General features: G+C 42.1%; 4 protein-coding genes across 4 annotated transcripts; all 4 read right to left on the bottom strand.

Annotated features, from left to right (window-relative positions):
• Positions 1–5,185: 5,185 nt before the first annotated feature.
• LOC139218134 (trace amine-associated receptor 1-like) lies at positions 5,186–6,172 on the bottom strand. Its single transcript, XM_070849689.1, has one exon. It carries the CDS (start codon positions 6,170–6,172, stop codon positions 5,186–5,188), a length of 987 nt encoding a protein of 328 aa, XP_070705790.1.
• Positions 6,173–8,962: 2,790 nt separating this feature from the next.
• LOC139218128 (trace amine-associated receptor 1-like) lies at positions 8,963–9,949 on the bottom strand. Its single transcript, XM_070849681.1, has one exon. The coding sequence runs from the start codon at positions 9,947–9,949 to the stop codon at positions 8,963–8,965; it is 987 nt and encodes a 328-aa protein (XP_070705782.1).
• Positions 9,950–13,733: 3,784 nt separating this feature from the next.
• On the bottom strand, positions 13,734–14,720 carry LOC139218139 (trace amine-associated receptor 1-like). The gene has a single exon (XM_070849694.1). It carries the CDS (start codon positions 14,718–14,720, stop codon positions 13,734–13,736), a length of 987 nt encoding a protein of 328 aa, XP_070705795.1.
• A 3,781-nt stretch (positions 14,721–18,501) lies between these two features.
• Positions 18,502–19,488, bottom strand: LOC139218105 (trace amine-associated receptor 1-like). The gene has a single exon (XM_070849651.1). It carries the CDS (start codon positions 19,486–19,488, stop codon positions 18,502–18,504), a length of 987 nt encoding a protein of 328 aa, XP_070705752.1.
• Positions 19,489–20,607: the final 1,119 nt, after the last annotated feature.

The following is a 20,607-nucleotide window of genomic DNA, read 5'->3' as shown; positions in this document are numbered from 1 at the left end:
ATTAAATGGTAAATGTATATGTTGTTGGGGTATTCTGAAAGATTAAACACAGTTTTTATATTGTTAGTTAATTATCATCATTTTGAATGGTTAATGGAAAAAGTAATTAGACATTTCTACTAATGAATTGTTCAAGCATGTTGTTTGGATTTATTAATGGTTTCTGATTCTTTTTTGAAATGTTTAAATCGCTTTTTTATTATTATTATTTCATCAATTATGGGTCAAATTTTGACCCATATGTATTCACTAAGGCTCCCACTTGAGCTGCCACCTTATTGTGGTGGGGGAGTTTGAGTGCTCGTATGATCCTTAGGAGCTATGTTGTCTGGGGCTTTATGCCCCTGGTAGGGTCTCCCAAGGCAAACAGGTCCTAGGTGACGGGCCAGACTAAGAGCAGTTCAAAAACCCCAATGAAGAGAAGACAATCAAGGACCGTGACGTCGCCCGGTATGGCACAGCTGGGGCCCCCCCCTGGAGCCAGGCCCGGGGTTGGGGCTCGCATGCGAGCGCCTGGTGTTCGGGCCTTTGCCCACGGGGCCCGGCCGGGCCCAGCCCGAATGGACGACGTGGGTCCGACCTCCTGTGGGCCCCCCACCCGCAGAGGGAGTCGTAGGGGTTGGGTGCTATGTGGCACGGGTGGCAGTCGAGGCGGAGTGCCCCGACGACCTGGGCCTCGGAGACAGCCTCTGGCTGTAGGGACATGGAATGTCACCTCGCTGGGGGGGAAGGAGCCGGAGCTTGTGCGGGAGGTTGAGAGGTACCGGCTAGATATAGTCGGGCTCACCTCCACTCACAGCTTGGGCTCTGGAACCCAGCTCCTCGAGAGGGGCTGGACTCTCCATTTCTCTGGTGTTGCCCGCGGTGTGCGGCGGCGGGCTGGTGTGGGCTTGCTTATAGCCCCACAGCTCAGCCGCCATGTGTTGGAGTTTACCCCGGTGAACGAGAGGGTCGCGTCCCTGCGCCTTCGGGTCGGGGACAGGTCTCTCACTGTGGTTTCGGCCTATGGGCCGAACAGCAGTGCAGAGTACCCGGCCTTCTTGGAGTCCCTGGGAGGGGTGCTGGATGGTGTGCCGACTGGGGACTCCATTGTTCTACTGGGGGACTTCAACGCCCACGTGGGCAGCGACAGTGAGACCTGGAGAGGCGTGATTGGGAGGAACGGCCTCCCCGATCTGAATCCGAGTGGTGTTCTGTTGTTGGACTTCTGTGCTAGTCACAGACTGTCCATAACGAACACCATGTTCGAGCACAAGGGCGTCCATCGGTGCACGTGGCACCAGGACGTCCTAGGCCGGAGGTCGATGATCGACTTCGTTGTCGTGTCATCTGACCTCCGTCCGTGTGTTCTGGACACTCGGGTGAAGAGAGGGGCTGAGCTGTCAACTGATCACCACCTGGTGGTGAGTTGGATCCGCTGGCAGGGGAGGAAGCCAGAGAGACTCGGCAGGCCCAAGCGTATCGTGAGGGTCTGTTGGGAACGTCTGGCGGAACCCGCTGTCGCTGCGGTTTTCAACTCCCACCTCCGGGAGAGCTTCTCACAGATCCCTGGGGAGGCTGGAGATATTGAGTCCGAGTGGACCATGTTCTCCACCTCCATTGTCGGCGCGGCCGCTCGGAGCTGTGGCCGTAAGGTCTCTGGTGCCTGTCGTGGCGGCAATCCCCGAACCCGGTGGTGGACACTGGAAGTAAGGGATGCCGTCAAGCTGAAGAAGGAGTCCTACCGGGCCTTATTGGCTCGTGGAACTCCTGAGGCAGCTGACAGGTACCGGCAGGCCAAGCGTGCTGCAGCCCGGGCGGTTGTGGAGGCAAAAACTCGGGCCTGGGAGGAGTTCGGGGAGGCCATGGAGGAGGACTACCGGTCGGCCTCGAGGAAATTCTGGCAAACCGTCCGGCGCCTCAGGAGGGGGAAGCAGTACCCCACCAACACTGTTTACAGTGAGGGTGGGGAGCTGTTGACCTCGACTGGGGATGTCGTCGGGCGGTGGAAGGAATACTTCGAGGATCTCCTCAATCCCACCGCCAGGTCTTCCATTGAGGAGGCAGAGGCTGGGGATTCAGAAGTGGACTCGTTCATCACCCAAGCCGAAGTCGCCGAGGTGGTCAGAAAGCTCCTCGGTGGCAAGGCACCAGGGGTGGACGAGATCCGCCCTGAATACCTCAAGTCTCTGGATGTACAGGGACTGTCTTGGTTGACACGTCTCTGTAACATCGCCTGGCGGTCAGGGACAGTGCCTCTGGAGTGGCAGACCGGGGTGGTGGTCCCTCTTTTTAAGAAGGGGGGCCGGAGGATGTGTTCCAACTATAGGGGGATCACACTCCTCAGCCTCCCCGGGAAAGTTTATTCCAGGGTACTGGAGAGGAGGATACGGCCGATAGTCGAACCTCGGATTCAGGAGGAACAATGCGGGTTCCGTCCTGGTCGCGGAACACTGGACCAGCTCCACACTCTCCATCGGGTGCTCGAGGGTTCATGGGAGTTTGCCCAACCTGTCCACATGTGCTTTGTGGACTTGGAGAAGGCATTCGACCGTGTCCCTCGTGGCATCTTGTGGGGGGTGCTGCGGGAGTATGGGGTCCGGGGCCCTTTGCTAAGGGCTGTCCGGTCCCTGTATGACCGGAGTAGGAGTCTGGTTCGCATTGCCGGCAGTAAGTCAGACCTGTTCCCGGTGCATGTTGGACTTTGTCACCGGTTCTGTTCATTATTTTTATGGAAAGAATTTCTAGGCGCAGCCAGGGGCCGGAGGGGGTCAGGTTTGGGGACCGCATGATAGCATCTCTGCTTTTTGCGGATGATGTTGTCATGTTGGCTTCGTCAGGCCGAGACCTCCAGTGTGCACTGGGGCGGTTTGCAGCCGAGTGCGAAACGGCTGGGATGAGAATCAGCACATCCAAGTCCAAGGCCATGGTTCTCGACCGGAAAAAGGTGGTTTGCCATCTCCGGGTCGGTGGAGAGTCCTTGCCTCAAGTGGAGGAGTTCAAGTATCTCGGGGTCTTGTTCACGAGTGGGGGAAGGATGGAGCGTGAGATCGACAGGCAGATCGGTGCAGCGTCTGCAGTAATGCGGTCGCTGTATCGGTCCGTCGTGGTGAAGAGGGAGCTGAGCCAAAAGGCAAAGCTCTCGATTTACCGGTCGATCTACGTTCCTACCCTCACCTATGGTCATGAACTTTGGGTCATGACCGAAAGAACAAGATCTCGGATACAAGCGGCCGAAATGAGTTTCCTCCGCAGGGTGGCCGGACTCACCCTTAGAGATAGGGTGAGGAGTTCGACCATCCAGGAGGGGCTCGGAGTAGAGCCGCTGCTCCTCCACATCGAGAGGAGCCAGCTGAGGTGGCTCGGGCATCTGTTTCGGATGCCTCCTGGACGCCTCCCCGGGGAGGTTTTCCGGGCATGTCCCACCGGAAGGAGGCCCCGGGGAAGACCCAGGACACGCTGGAGGGACTACGTCTCTCGGCTGGCCTGGGAACGCCTCGGGGTCCCACCAGATGAGCTGGAGGAGGTGTCTGGGGCCCGGGAAGTTTGGGCATCTCTGCTAAAACTGCTGCCCCCACGACCCGACCCCGGATAAGCGGTTGAAAATGGATGGATGGTATTCACTAAGGTATTTTGTAGGAAGTTTTGATATGTTCACACTTGCACATATTTACTGCAGACGACTATTCACATGTGCTGATGTGATTTTATTTCAGGTCAATGTGTTCACCATAGTTCACTTCAGTTGACAGTTACACCACAGATAAACTATAATACAAACACAAAATCCTAACTGCTTGTCCTATCTGAACTGGAGTTTCAAAGATAGATCAAATCCTTTCTTCCTATTATAGAAGTGATTCTCTGGCCGTGTCACATCCTATCCATGTAAAGATGGGCTATCAATTTCAGCATTGATTAGTCAGAGTTTCGGTGGACGAGAAGAAACGTTCCCTATTTGAGAAGTTTTCTTCCCCATCATCGGGCCAGGATAAAGATTTGGTGTAGCAAGAGATGGTAGATCCCATTATGTCATGTCAGTATGCAGAGTTTTAAGGACTGCAGACAAAGTAAAAAGTAAAGAGCAAAAAAAACATTGCCAGAGAAGACAAGAATCTGATCGTGTTGTTCCCCATCTTCCCACTGCCATACAGACCTAACAATAGTGGTGCTACCATTTTTGCCAGTTATTTTGAATTTAGGACAGTATCTATGCCATCCTAATGTTCGACTTATAACTTAGAAAATTCTTCAAATAGCATGGTTCTGTAAGCTAACTAAAAAACATGTTTCTGTAATATCAAAAATCCTAAATGTCCTCCTAAACTGAGATAAGATAGGTTTTCACACTTGTTAATTTTCTTTAATGAAGCCACAGTTCAATATCATTGCTTTCTGTGATCAGTATGTATATATGTGACCATGGTAGAAACATTCAAATATCAAATGCATTATTGTTTAGTCAGAATCACTGCTAAAATAATTATTAGACACAATCGTTATTGTAGTATGTCTTTATTTTTTTTAAATCACACCTGCATATATGGGCAATTTTTGATCCATGTGTGTAAAGGTGATGTAGTGATACAAGAACTATATGTTTATAAAGTAAGAAAGGTCAAATGAAAGTAATGATTTGAGGTAATAAAACATATCAATATATCAGCATATGGTTTCTGATTCTTGTTTGAATTGAATGTTTAAATTGCTTTTTTAAATGATTTCATCAATTTTGGGTCAAATTGACCCATATGTATTCACTTTATTGTAAGTTTTGATACGTTCACACTTCATACGTTCCTATTTACTGCAGACGACTATTCACGTGCTGATGTGATTTTATTTCATGTCAATGTGTTCACCATAGTTCACTTCAGTTGACAGTTACACTACAGATAAACTATAATACAAACACAACATCCTAACTGTTTGTCCTATCTTAACTGGAGTTTCAAAGATAGATCAAATCCTTTCTTCCTATTATAGAAGTGATTCTCTGGCTGTGTTACATCCTTTCTATCCACAGAATTACAAAACATTCATTTTCAGATTATACCTTCTGTAGAACCTTATCTGTTATCTCCATATGTGTGTTGAAGTAGATACCAGTAATAATATAATAGGAATATCAGTATATCAGCATATATTGTAGTAGTGTAGTTCTCACTATTCAGTAATTATAATGGTATTTGAACATCGAAACAAGTCAAAGGAGCTTTGAGTTAGTAAAATCACCTTGAAATATTTTTCCAGATATGATCAATCTGAATGCTGATCTGAACCAGCTGTAAAAGAAAGCATAAATAAATGGATTGAGCATTGAATTTGACAGTGCAAGCCAGTTTAGTGTTTCAATCACAGAAATTGGTGTAACATTGTATATCAAAGGCTGAAAGTTTATACAAATAAAGCAAGGAGTCCAACATAACAGGAAGACTCCCATAACAATGGCCAGAGTTTTGGTGGCCTTTCTCTCCATCTTACTGACAGTTGCTCCACACTTTGTGGCCTGGATCCTGCATGCCTGTCTCTGTGCCACAAGGAAAATCTTCAGGTAGATACTTAGCATTATAATAACTGGGATATAAAGGGAAAAGATGCTTCCCAGAGTGGTTGATATTAAAGCATCAGTTAAACAATTATCTTCACATTTTCCTTGATTAAAACCTGCAATCATGATGACAATTCCAATTAGAACAGCAACTCCCCAGCTAACCAGGATCATACTTCTAACAACATGATCATTTATTTTAATTCTATAAACTAGAGGCTGACACACTGCATAATATCTGTCAACAGAAATACAACATAAGTTTAGAATAGAAGCTGTGCTCAGCGTAACATCAAAACTTCCTTGTACTTTACAAAATAGACCCTCGTGATACCAACACGACGTTACAGTGAATGCCATGCTGAAAGGAAAAACTAAAACTCCGACAAGCAGGTCAGCCACAGTCAGAGACAGGATGAGGTAGTTAGTATGAATGTGCAGCTGTTTGAAGTAAATGATGGAGATTGTTACAAGAAGGTTTCCACATATTGTGACAACAGACAGTGAGCCAAGAAACATATATGATAATACACATATTATGGAGGGGTTGCTTGTAAATATGTAAGTTGCATTATCTGATTCATAGCAGGGATGTATGTCAGTAACAGTGTGAGTCCCATTGACAATCACTTCAGATTCCATGCTTCTAGATTCTTGTAAATCAATTTCCAATATTAATCAATTACATTGCATTGAATATTTACTTCAGCATGTATAAGCACAACAAAATCAATGTTCATATGACAGACAGACATTAAGTTAAAATCACAAAATACTTCCAATTCATTAAGTGTCATACCATATGCCTCCAGTTCGCTACCACGACATGCTATTGTGCAGAGCCTTTGAACTTGATGATAAAAGCCCCATCTAATTACCATAATCAATGAAAATGGCTCCTGTCCAATCAGAACTGTGTATGTGTCTCTGAGTCTGTTTAACAGTTTCAAAGTAACATGTAAAATGAGTCATTTAATGTCTGCTAGAAAACAAATGTATTACACTTTATACAGATGTGATGCAAAGTACTTAACTTCAAATGTGTGAAAAATGCAAGGCTGGGTCTGAGATATATATTTTCTTCTTTCTCACAACACTTTTGAAAGGCACAGCCACCCAAAACCCAAAAGTTAGCTTTGCAATAACTTCTCACAATACCACGTGTTTATGGTTTCTTGTTTAAATCTGTTGCAATAATCCCAGACATTTGGCATTATTATAACTGGTATATAATATTGTTAATAGCTGATCACATTCATTGAGCCATGCTTTTCATTAACTATGAAGGCTTTATATTTGAATACAAACATAATTGTCTGTAGCTTAGGTTGATGGTGAAGGTAACAGTAAAAAATAGCCATGTAAGGCAGAAAATAAGAAAGTTCCATTATTTAATTTCATAGCAGGGATGTATGCCATTAATGGTTTAAGTCCTGTTGATAGTTGGTCGGCACATGTTCCCCAGTATAGGCATTTAGTAGTAATGATAAAGAAAAGGTAATATGGTAGAACATGCCTTTATAATACATGTCACTTTTGTGCACCGTGTGTGTGTTTTTCATATATACTTTAGCTAGCTAGTGATTTTGATTACTGGTATTCTATTAAATGGTAAATGTATATTTTATTGGGGTATTCTGAAAGATTAAACACAGTTTTTATATTGTTAGTTAATTATCATCATTTTGAATGGTTAATGGCAAAAGTAATTAGACATTTCTACTAATGAATTGTTCAAGCATGTTGTTTGGATTTATTAATGGTTTCTGATTCTTGTTTGAATTAAATGTTTAAATCGCTTTTTTATTATTATTATTTCATCAATTATGGGTCAAATTTTGACCCATATGTATTCACTAAGGTATTTTGTAGGAAGTTTTGATATGTTCACATTTGCACATATTTACTGCAGACGACTATTCAAATGTGCTGATGTGATTTTATTTCATGTCAATGTGTTCACCATAGTTCACTTCAGTTGACAGTTACACCACAGATAAACTATAATACAAACACAAAATCCTAACTGCTTGTCCTATCTGAACTGGAGTTTCAAAGATAGATCAAATCCTTTCTTCCTATTATAGAAGTGATTCTCTGGCTGTGTCACATCCTATCCATGTAAAGATGGGCTATCTATTTCAGCACTGATTAGTCAGAGTTTCGGTGGACGAGAAGAAACGTTCCCTATTTGAGAAGTTTTCTTCCCCATCATCAGGCCAAGATAAAGATTTGGTGTAGCAAGAGATGGTAGATCCCATTATGTCATGTCAATATGCAGAGTTTTAAGGACTGCAGACAAAGTAAAAAGCAAAGAGCAAAAAAAACATTGCCAGAGAAGACAAGAATCTGATCGTGTTGTTCCCCATCTTCCCACTGCCATACAGACCTAACAACAGTGGTGCTACCATTTTTGCCAGTTATTTTGAATTTAGGACAGGATCTATGCCATCCTAATGTTCGACTTATAACTTAGAAAATTCTTCAAATAGCATGGTTCTGTAAGCTAACTAAAAAACATGTTTCTGTAATATCAAAAATCCTAAATGTCCTCCTAAACTGAGATAAGATAGGTTTTCACACTTGTTAATTTTCTTTAATGAAGCCACAGTTCAATATCATTGCTTTCTGTGATCAGTATGTATATATGTGACCATGGTAGAAACATTCAAATATCAAATGCATTATTGTTTGGTCAGAATCACTGCTAAAATAATTATTAGACACAATCGTTATTGTAGTATGTCTTTATTTTATTTACATCACACCTGCATATATGGGCAATTTTTGATCCATGTGTGTAAAGGTGATGTAGTGATACAAGAACTACATGTTTATAAAGTAAGAAAGGTCAAATGAAAGTAATGATTTGAGGTAATAAAACATATCAATATATCAGCATATGGTTTCTGATTCTTGTTTGAATTAAATGTTTAAATTGCTTTTTTAAATGATTTCATCAATTTTGGGTCAAATTTTGACCCATATGTATTCACTTTATTGTAAGTTTTGATACGTTCACACATATTTACTGCAGACGACTATTCACATTTGCTAATGTGATTTCATTTCATGTCAGTGTGTTCACCATAGTTCACTTCAGTTGACAGTTACACTACAGATAAACTATAATACAAACACAACATCCTAACTGTTTGTCCTATCTTAACTGGAGTTTCAAAGATAGATCAAATCCTTTCTTCCTATTATAGAAGTGATTCTCTGGCTGTGTTACATCCTATCTATCCATAGAATTACAAAACATTCATTTTCAGATTATACCTTCTGTAGAACCTTATCTGTTATCTCCATATGTGTGTTGAAGTAGATGCCAGTAATAATATAATAGGAATATCAGTATATCAGCATATATTATAGTAGTGTAGTTCTCATTATTCAGTCATTAAAATGGTATTTGAACATCGAAACAAGTCAAAGGAGCTTTGAGTTAGTAAAATCACCTTGAAATATTTTTCCAGATATGATCAATCTGAATGCTGATCTGAACCAGCTGTAAAAGAAAGCATAAATAAATGGATTGAGCATTGAATTTGACAGTGCAAGCCAGTTTAGTGTTTCAATCACAGAAATTGGTGTAACATTGTATGTTAAAGGCTGAAACATTATACAAATAAAGTAAGGAGCCCAACATAGCAGGAAGACTCCCAAAACAATGGCCAGAGTTTTGGTGGCCTTTCTCTCCATCTTACTGACAGTTGCTCCACACTTTGTGGCCTGGATCCTGCATGCCTGTCTCTGTGCCACAAGGAAAATCTTCAGGTAGATACTAAGCATTATAATAACTGGGATATAAAAGGAGAAGATGCATGCCAGAGTGGTTGATATTAAAGCATCAATTAAACAACTATCCCCACATTTTCCTTGATTAAAACCTGCAATCATGATGACAATTCCAATTAGAGCAGCAACTCCCCAGCTAACCAGGATCATACTTCTAACAACATGATCATTTATTTTAATTCTATAAACTAGAGGCTGACACACTGCATAATATCTGTCAACAGAAATACAACATAGGTTTAAAATAGAAGCTGTGCTCAGCGTAACATCAAAGCTTCCTCGTACTTTACAAAATAGACCCTCGTGATACCAACACGACGTTACAGTGAATGCCATGCTGAAAGGAAAAACTAAAACTCCGACAAGCAGGTCAGCCACAGTCAGAGACAGGATGAGGTAGTTAGTGTGAATGTGCAGCTGTTTGAAGTAAATGATGGAGATTGTTACAAGAAGGTTTCCACATATTGTGACAACAGACAGTGAGCCAAGAAACATATATGATAATACACATATTATGGAGGGGTTGCTTGTAAATATGTAAGTTGCATTATCTGATTCATAGCAGGGATGTATGTCAGTAACAGTGTGAGTCCCATTGACAATCACTTCAGATTCCATGCTTCTAGATTCTTGCAAATCAATTTCCAATATTAACCAATTACATTGAGTTGAATATTTACTTCAGCATGTATAAGCACAACAAAATCAATGTTCATATGGAAGACAGACATTAAGTTAAAATCACAAAATACTTCCAATTCATTAAGTGTCATACCATATGCCTCCAGTTCGCTACCACGGCATGCTATTGTGCAGAGCCTTTGAACTTGATGATAAAAGCCCCATCTAATTACCATAATTAATACAAATGGATCCTGTCCAATCAGAACTGTGTATGTGTCCTTGAGTCTGTTCAACAGTTTCAAGTAACTTGTAAAATTAGTCATTTAATGTCTGCTAGAAAGCTAATATAGGATATACTGCACTTTATACAGATGTGATGCAAAGTACTTAACTTCAAATGTGTGAAAAATGCAAGGCTGGGTCTGAGATATATATTTTCTTCTTTCTCACAACACTTTTGAAAGGTACAGCCATCCTAAATCTTGTTAATTTTTATAATAACTTCTCATAATACCATGCGTTTAAGGTCCATCCATCATCTTTCGCTTATCCGAGGTCGGGCCTCAGTGGCAACAGGTCAAGCAGGCCACTCCAGACGCCCTTCTCCCAAGCAACACTTTCCAGCTTGCCCTGGGTGATCACGAGGCGGTCCCAGGCCAGCCGAGAGATGTAATCCCTCAAGCGGGTTCTGGGTCTGCCTCGGGGTCTCCTCCCGCAGGGACATGCCCGGAAAATCTCTAAGGGGAGGCACCCAGGAGGCATCCTGACCACATGCCTGAACCACCTCAACTGGCCCCTTTCAAAGTGAAGGAGCAGCGGCTCTACTTTGAGCCCCTCCCGGATGTTCGAGCTCCTCACCCGATTTCTAAGGCTGAGCCCAGACACCCTACGGAGGAAACTCATTTAAGCCGCTTGTATCCGTGCACATGTTCTTTGGGTCATTACCCAGAGCTCATGACCATAGGTGAGGGTTGGAATGTAGATCAACTTGTGAATGGTCCACTGTTCCACGACCAGGACGGAATCCGCATTGTTCCTCTTGAATTTGAGGTTCGACAATTGGGCGGAGCCTCCTTTCCAGCACCCTGGAGTAGACTTTCTTGGGGAGGGTGAGCAGTGTGATACCACGATAGTTGGAACTTGAGGCTTGAGACTTGAGACTCTGCCTCCTCCACAGAGGTTGTGTTGATTGGGTTCAGGAGTTTCTTCAAACCATTCAATGATATCCCCAGTCCAGGTCAGCAGTTCTCCTCCCCTGCTGAATACAGCCTGAACCACCAAACAGTTTGCCAGAACTTCCTTGAGGCCACCCGAAAGTCCTTCTCTATAGCGTCCCCAAACTCCTCCCACACCTTCAGTGGTCGCTGAGGTGAAAATCTCAAAAGGCTGCAAATCTTCTGGCCCCCCGATACCGTTCTGCTGCTTCAGGAGACCAGCCAGGCCCAAAAAGCCTCCTTCTTCAGCTTGACGGCCTCCCTCACTGCCGGTGTCCACCAAGTGGGTACTTGGGTTACCACCCCAACCAGCACCGACGACTTTCTGGCCACAGCTCTCAGCAGCCGCCAATCTCCCCCAGGATGTAATAGTAGGTCTTCCAGAGGTGGGAGTTGAAGACCTCCTGCCGCAGATTCCGATGACACAACCACAAAGTCGATCATAGATCTTTGGCCTAAGGTGATCTGGTACCATGTACACTTATGAACCACCCTATGCTCGAACCTGGTGTTTGTTATGGCTGAACCATGCCTAGCACAGAAGTCCAATAACAAAGCACCACTCTGGTTCAGATCAGGCAGGCCGTTCCTCCCAATCACCCCCTTCTAGGTTTCTCTATCATTGCCCACGTGAGCGTTGAAGTCTCCCAGTAGAACTATGGAGTCCCCAGATGGAACCCCTTCCAGGATCCCATCCAGATCCTCCAAGAGGGCCGGATACTCTGAACTGCTGTTTGGTGCATACGCACACACAACAGTCAGAGCCTTCCCCCCAGTGACCCATTGTCACATGGAGGCGGCCCTCTTGTTCATAGGGGAGAACTTTGGTTCCAGAGCCGACACTGTGCGTGGAGGCAAGCCCAACTATATCTAGCTGGTAGCGCTCAGCCTCCTGCACCAGCTCCGGCTCCGGCTCCTTCCCCGCCAGAGAGGTGACGTTCCATGTCCCTAGAGCCAGTCTGCGATGCTGGGGGTCTGCATGTGCAGGACCCCGCCTTGGCCTGTCGCCCGGCTCTCCACGCACCCAACCCCTGTAGCGACCCCTGCAGGTCGTGAGCCCAGAGGGTTGCAGTTCCATGTTGTACCTTCGGGCTTGGCCCACCTGGGCCCCATGGATCCAGGCCCAGCCACCAGATGCTGCTCGGTGAGCTGCCCACCGAGGTCTGGCTCCAGGGGGGGTTTAAGGTTTCTTGTTTAATTCTGTTGCAATAATCCCAGACGTTTGGCACTATTTCAACTTGTATATAGTATTGTTCATAGCTGATCGCATTAATTGTGGCATGTTTTTCATTTGCTATATTTATGGGCTTTTTATTTGAATACAAACAGAATTGTCTGAAACTTAGGTTGATGGTAAAGGTCATGGTAAGAAAAAAAAAAGTAAGAAAGTTTCATTATTTAATTTCATAGGAGGGATGTTTGCCATTAACTGTTTAAATCCTGTTGATAGTCCCTTCTGGTTCCATAGGTTTGGATTCATGCAATTCAATGAGAAATCCTACCTAAGTAAATGCAGTTAGGAAACATGTTTCTGTAATATCAAAAATAACTAAATGTCCTCCTAAACTGAGATAAGATAGGATTTCACATTTATGAAGTTTCTGTAATGAAGCCACAGTTCAATATCATTGTTTTCTGTGATCAGTATGTATATATGTGACCAAGGTAGAAACATTAAAATGTATTATTGTTTGGTCAGAATCACTGCTAAAATAATTATTAGACACAATCGTTATTGTAGTATGTCTTTATTTTATTTAAATCACACCAGCATATATGGGCAATTTTTGATCCATGTGTGTAAAGGTGATGTAGTGATACAAGAACTATATGTTTATAAAGTAAGAAAGGTCAAATGAAAATAATGATTTGAGGTAATAAAACATATCAATATATCAGCATATGGTTTCTGATTCTTGTTTGAATTAAATGTTTAAATTGCTTTTTTAAATGATTTCATAAATTTTGGGTCAAATTTTGACCCATATGTATTCACTTTATTGTAAGTTTTGATACGTTCACACATATTTACTGCAGACGACTATTCACATTTGCTAATGTGATTTTATTTCATGTCAATGTGTTCACCATAGTTCACTTCAGTTGACAGTTACACTACAGATAAACTATAATACAAACACAACATCCTAACTGCTTGTCCTATCTTAACTGGAGTTTCAAAGATAGATAAAATCCTTTCTTCCTATTATAGAAGCAATTCTCTGGCCGTGTCACATCCTATATATCCATAGCCTTACTAAACATTCTTTTGCAGATTATACCTTCTGTAGAACCTTATCTGTCATCTCCATATGTGTGTTGAAGTAGATGCCAGTAATAATATAATAGAAATATCAGTATATCAGCATATATTATAGTAGTGTAGTTCTCACTATTCAGTAATTATAATGGTATTTGAACATCCAAACAGTTTACAGTTACACCACAAATAAAATACAATACGGACACAAAATCCTAACTGCTTGTCCTATCTTAACTAACTTAACTAGTAGTGTAGTTCTCATTATTCAGTCATTAAAATGGTATTTGAACATCGAAACAAGTCAAAGGAGCTTTGAGTTAGTAAAATCACCTTGAAATATTTTTCCAGATATGATCAATCTGAATGCTGATCTGAACCAGCTGTAAAAGAAAGCATAAATAAATGGATTGAGCATTGAATTTGACAGTGTAAGCCAGTTTAGTGTTTCAATCACAGAAATTGGTGTAACATTGTATATCAAAGGCTGAAAGTTTATACAAATAAAGCAAGGAGTCCAACATAACAGGAAGACTCCCATAACAATGGCCAGAGTTTTGGTGGCCTTTCTCTCCATCTTACTGACAGTTGCTCCACACTTTGTGGCCTGGATCCTGCATGCCTGTCTCTGTGCCACAAGGAAAATCTTCAGGTAGATACTTAGCATTATAATAACTGGGATATAAAAGGAGAAGATGCTTCCCAGAGTGGTTGATATTAAAGCATCAGTTAAACAATTATCTTCACATTTTCCTTGATTAAAACCTACAATTGTGATGACAATTCCAAGTAGAGCAGCAACTCCCCAGCTAACCAGGATCATACTTCTAACAACATGACCATTTATTTTAATTCTATAAACTAGAGGCTGACACACTGCATAATATCTGTCAACAGAAATACAACATAAGTTTAGAATAGAAGCTGTGCTCAGCGTAACATCAAAGCTTCCTCGTACTTTACAAAATAGACCCTCGTGATACCAACACGACGTTAAAGTGAATGCCATGCTGAAAGGAAAAACTAAAACTCCGACAAGCAGGTCAGCCACAGTCAGAGACAGGATGAGGTAGTTAGTGTGAATCTGCAGCTGTTTGAAGTAAATGATAGAGATTGTTACAAGAAGGTTTCCACATATTGTGACAACAGACAGTGAGCCAAGAAACATATATGATAATACACATATTATGGAGGGGTTGCTTGTAAATATGTAAGTTGCATTATCTGATTCATAGCAGGGATGTATGTCAGTAACAGTGTGAGTCCCATTGACAATCACTTCAGATTCCATGCTTCTAGATTCTTGCAAATCAATTTCCAATATTAACCAATTACATTGAGTTGAATATTTACTTCAGCATGTATAAGCACAACAAAATCAATGTTCATATGAAAGACAGACATTAAGTTAAAATCACAAAATACTTCCAATTCATTAAGTGTCATACCATATGCCTCCAGTTCGCTACCACGGCATGCTATTGTGCAGAGCCTTTGAACTTGATGATAAAAGTCCCATCTAATTACCATAATTAATACAAATGGATCCTGTCCAATCAGAACTGTGTATGTGTCCTTGAGTCTGTTCAACAGTTTCAAAGTAACATGTAAAATGAGTCATTTAATGTCTGCTAGAAAGCTAATATAGGATATATTACACTTTATACAGATGTGATGCAAAGTACTTCACTTCAAATGTGTGAAAAATGCAAGGCTGGGTCTGAGATATATATTTTCTTCTTTCTCACAACACTTTTGAAAGGTACAGCCATCCTAAATCTTGATAATTTTATAATAACTTCTCACAATACCATGCGTTTAAGGTCCATCCATCATCTTTCACTTATCCGAGGTCGGGCCTCAGTGGCAACAGGTCAAGCAGGCCACTCCAGACGCCCTTCTCCCAAGCAACACTTTCCAGCTTGCCCTGGGTGATCACAAGGCGGTCCCAGGCCAGCCGAGAGATGTAATCCCTCAAGCGGGTTCTGGGTCTGCCCCGGGGTCTCCTTACGCAGGGACATGCCCGGAAAATCTCTAAGGGGAGGCACCCAGGAGGCATCCTGACCACATGCCTGAACCACCTCAACTGGCCCCTTTCAAAGTGAAGGAGCAGCGGCTCTACTTTGAGCCCCTCCCGGATGTTCGAGCTCCTCACCCGATTTCTAAGGCTGAGCCCAGACACCCTACGGAGGAAACTCATTTAAGCCGCTTGTATCCGTGCACATGTTCTTTGGGTCATTACCCAGAGCTCATGACCATAGGTGAGGGTTGGAATGTAGATCAACTTGTGAATGGTCCACTGTTCCACGACCAGGACGGAATCCACATTGTTCCTCTTGAATTTGAGGTTCGGCAATTGGACGGAGCCTCCTTTCCACCACCCTGGAGTAGACTTTCTTGGGGAGGGTGAGCAGTGTGATACCACGATAATTGGAACTTGAGGCTTGAGACTTGAGACTCTGCCTCCTCCACAGAGGTCATGTTGATTGGGTTCAGGAGTTTCTTCAAACCATTCAATGATATCCCCAGTCCAGGTCAGCAGTTCTCCTCCCCTGCTGAATACAGCCTGAACCACCAAACAGTTTGCCAGAACTTCCTTGAGGCCACCCGAAAGTCCTTCTCTATAGCGTCCCCAAACTCCTCCCACACCTTCAGTGGTCGCTGGGGTGAAAATCTCAAAAGGCTGCAAATCTTCTGGCCCCCCGATACCGTTCTGCTGCTTCAGGAGACCAGCCAGGCCCAAAAAGCCTCCTTCTTCAGCTTGACGGCCTCCCTCACTGCCGGTGTCCACCAAGTGGGTACTTGGGTTACCACCCCAACCAGCACCGACGACTTTCTGGCCACAGCTCTCAGCAGCCGCCAATCTCCCCCAGGATGTAATAGAAGGTCTTCCAGAGGTGGGAGTTGAAGACCTCCTGCCGCAGATTCCGATGACACAACTACAAAGTCGATCATAGATCTTTGGCCTAAGGTGATCTGGTACCATGTACACTTATGAACCACCCTATGCTCGAACCTGGTGTTTGTTATGGCTGAACCATGCCTAGCACAGAAGTCCAATAACAAAGCACCACTCTGGTTCAGATCAGGCAGGCCGTTCCTCCCAATCACCCCCTTCTAGGTTTCTCCATCATTGCCCACGTGAGCATTGAAGTCTCCCAGTAGAACTATGGAGTCCCCAGATGGAACCCCTTCCAGGATCCCATCCAGATCCTCCAAGAGGGCCGGATACTCTGAACTGCTGTTTGGTGCATACGCACACACAACAGTCAGAGCCTTCCCCCCAGCGACCCATTGTCACATGGAGGCGGCCCTCTTGTTCATAGGGGAGAACTTTGGTTCCAGAGCCGACACTGTGCGTGGAGGCAAGCCCAACTATATCTAGCTGGTAGCGCTCAGCCTCCTGCACCAGCTCCGGCTCCTTCCCCGCCAGAGAGGTGACGTTCCATGTCCCTAGAGCCAGTCTGCGATGCTGGGGGTCTGCATGTGCAGGACCCCGCCTTGGCCTGTCGCCCGGCTCTCCACGCACCCAACCCCTGTAGCGACCCCTGCAGGTCGTGAGCCCACAGGGTTGCAGTTCCATGTTGTACCTTCGGGCTTGGCCCACCTGGGCCCCATGGATCCAGGCCCAGCCACCAGATGCTGCCCGGTGAGCTGCCCACCGAGGTCTGGCTCCAGGGGGGGTTTAAGGTTTCTTGTTTAATTCTGTTGCAATAATCCCAGACGTTTGGCACTATTTCAACTTGTATATAGTATTGTTCATAGCTGATCACATTAATTGTGGCATGTTTTTCATTTGCTATATTTATGGGCTTTATATTTGAATACAAACAGAATTGTCTGAAACTTAGGTTGATGGTAAAGGTCATGGTAAGAAAAAAAAAAGTAAGAAAGTTTCATTATTTAATTTCATAGGAGGGATGTTTGCCATTAACTGTTTAAATCCTGTTGATAGTCCCTTCTGGTTCCATAGGTTTGGATTCATGCAATTCAATGAGAAATCCTACCTAAGTAAATGCAGTTAGGAAACATGTTTCTGTAATATCAAAAATAACTAAATGTCCTCCTAAACTGAGATAAGATAGGATTTCACATTTATGAAGTTTCTGTAATGAAGCCACAGTTCAATATCATTGTTTTCTGTAATCAGTATGTATATATGTGACCAAGGTAGAAACATTAAAATGTATTATTTTTTGGTCAGAATCACTGCTAAAATAATTATTAGACACAATCGTTATTGTAGTATGTCTTTATTTTATTTAAATCACACCAGCATATATGGGCAATTTTTGATCCATGTGTGTAAAGGTGATGTAGTGATACAAGAACTATATGTTTATAAAGTAAGAAAGGTCAAATGAAAATAATGATTTGAGGTAATAAAACATATCAATATATCAGCATATGGTTTCTGATTCTTGTTTGAATTAAATGTTTAAATTGCTTTTTTAAATGATTTCATCAATTTTGGGTCAAATTTTGACCCATATGTATTCACTTTATTGTAAGTTTTGATACGTTCACACATATTTACTGCAGACGACTATTCACATTTGCTAATGTGATTTTATTTCATGTCAATGTGTTCACCATAGTTCACTTCAGTTGACAGTTACACTACAGATAAACTATAATACAAACACAACATCCTAACTGCTTGTCCTATCTTAACTGGAGTTTCAAAGATAGATAAAATCCTTTCCTCCTATTATAGAAGCAATTCTCTGGCCGTGTCACATCCTATATATCCATAGCCTTACTAAACATTCTTTTGCAGATTATACCTTCTGTAGAACCTTATCTGTTATCTCCATATGTGTGTTGAAGTAGATGCCAGTAATAATATAATAGAAATATCAGTATATCAGCATATATTATAGTAGTGTAGTTCTCACTATTCAGTAATTAAAATGGTATTTGAACATCCAAACAGTTTACAGTTACACCACAAATAAAATACAATACGGACACAAAATCCTAACTGCTTGTCCTATCTTAACTAACTTAACTAGTAGTGTAGTTCTCATTATTCAGTCATTAAAATGGTATTTGAACATCCAAACAACACGTCAAAGGAGCTTTGAGTTAGTAAAATCACCTTGAAATATTTTTCCAGATATGATCAATCTGAATGCTGATCTGAACCAGCTGTAAAAGAAAGCATAAATAAATGGATTGAGCATTGAATTTGACAGTGTAAGCCAGTTTAGTGTTTCAATCACAGAAATTGGTGTAACATTGTATGCTAATGGCTGAAAGATTATACAAATAAAATAAGGAGTCCAACATAACAGGAAGACTCCCATAACAATAGCTAGAGTTTTGGTGGCCTTTCTCTCCATCTTACTGACAGTTGCTCCACACTTTGTGGCCTGGATCCTGCATGCCTGTCTCTGTGCCACAAGGAAAATCTTCAGGTAGATACTAAGCATTATAATAACTGGGATATAAAAGGAAAATATGCATGCCAGAGTGGTTGATATTAAAGCATCAATTAAACAATTATCTTCACATTTTCCTTGATTAAAACCTGCAATTATGATGCCAGTTCCAATTAGAGCAGCAACTCCCCAGCTAACCAGGATCATACTTCTAACAACATGATCATTTATTTTATTTTTATAATCTAGAGGCTGACACACTGCATAATATCTGTCAACAGAAATACAACATAAGTTTAGAATAGAAGCTGTGCTCAGCGTAACATCAAAACTTCCTCGTACTTTACAAAATAGACCCTCGTGATACCAACACGACGTTACAGTGAATGCCATGCTGAAAGGAAAAACTAAAACTCCGACAAGCAGGTCAGCCACAGTCAGAGACAGGATGAGGTAGTTAGTGTGAATGTGCAGCTGTTTGAAGTAAATGATGGAGATTGTTACAAGAAGGTTTCCACATATTGTGACAACAGACAGTGAGCCAAGAAACATATATGATAATACACATATTATGGAGGGGTTGCTTGTAAATATGTAAGTTGCATTATCTGATTCATAGCAGGGATGTATGTCAGTAACAGTGTGAGTCCCATTGACAATCACTTCAGATTCCATGCTTCTAGATTCTTGCAAATCAATTTCCAATATTAACCAATTACATTGCATTGAATATTTACTTCAGCATGTATAAGCACACATATTTACTGCAGACGACTATTCACATTTGCTAATGTGATTTTATTTCATGTCAATGTGTTCACCATAGTTCACTTCAGTTGACAGTTACACTACAGATAAACTATAATACAAACACAACATCCTAACTGCTTGTCCTATCTTAACTGGAGTTTCAAAGATAGATAAAATCCTTTCCTCCTATTATAGAAGCAATTCTCTGGCCGTGTCACATCCTATATATCCATAGCCTTACTAAACATTCTTTTGCAGATTATACCTTCTGTAGAACCTTATCTGTTATCTCCATATGTGTGTTGAAGTAGACAGTGAGCCAAGAAACATATATGATAATACACATATTATGGAGGGGTTGCTTGTAAATATGTAAGTTGCATTATCTGATTCATAGCAGGGATGTATGTCAGTAACAGTGTGAGTCCCATTGACAATCACTTCAGATTCCATGCTTCTAGATTCTTGCAAATCAATTTCCAATATTAACCAATTACATTGCATTGAATATTTACTTCAGCATGTATAAGCACAACAAAATCAATGTTCATATGAAAGACAGACATTAAGTTAAAATCACAAAATACTTCCAATTCATTAAGTGTCATACCATATGCCTCCAGTTTGCTACCACGGCATGCTATTGAGCAGAGCCTTTGAACTTGATGATAAAAGCCCCATCTAATTACCATAATTAATACAAATGGTCCTGTCCAATCAGAACTGTGTATGTGTCCTTGAGTCTGTTTAACAGTTTCAAAGTAACATGTAAAATGAGTAACTTAATGTCTGCTAGAAAGCTAATATAGGATATACTGCACTTTATACAGATACGATGCAAAGTACTTAACTTCAAATGTGTGAAAATGCACAACTGGGTCTGAGATATATATTTTCTTCTTTCTTACAACACTTTTGAAAGGCACAGCCATCCTAAATCGTGTTAGTTTTGCAATAACTTCTCACAATACCATGCGATTAAGGTCCATCCATCCATCCATCCATTATCTTGCGCTTCTCTGAGGTCGGGCCGCCGTGGCAACA

This window comes from Pempheris klunzingeri, chromosome 18 (assembly GCF_042242105.1).
Source record: "Pempheris klunzingeri isolate RE-2024b chromosome 18, fPemKlu1.hap1, whole genome shotgun sequence".
NCBI lineage: Eukaryota > Metazoa > Chordata > Actinopteri > Acropomatiformes > Pempheridae > Pempheris > Pempheris klunzingeri.
This window is presented reverse-complemented; position numbering and strand designations above follow the sequence as displayed.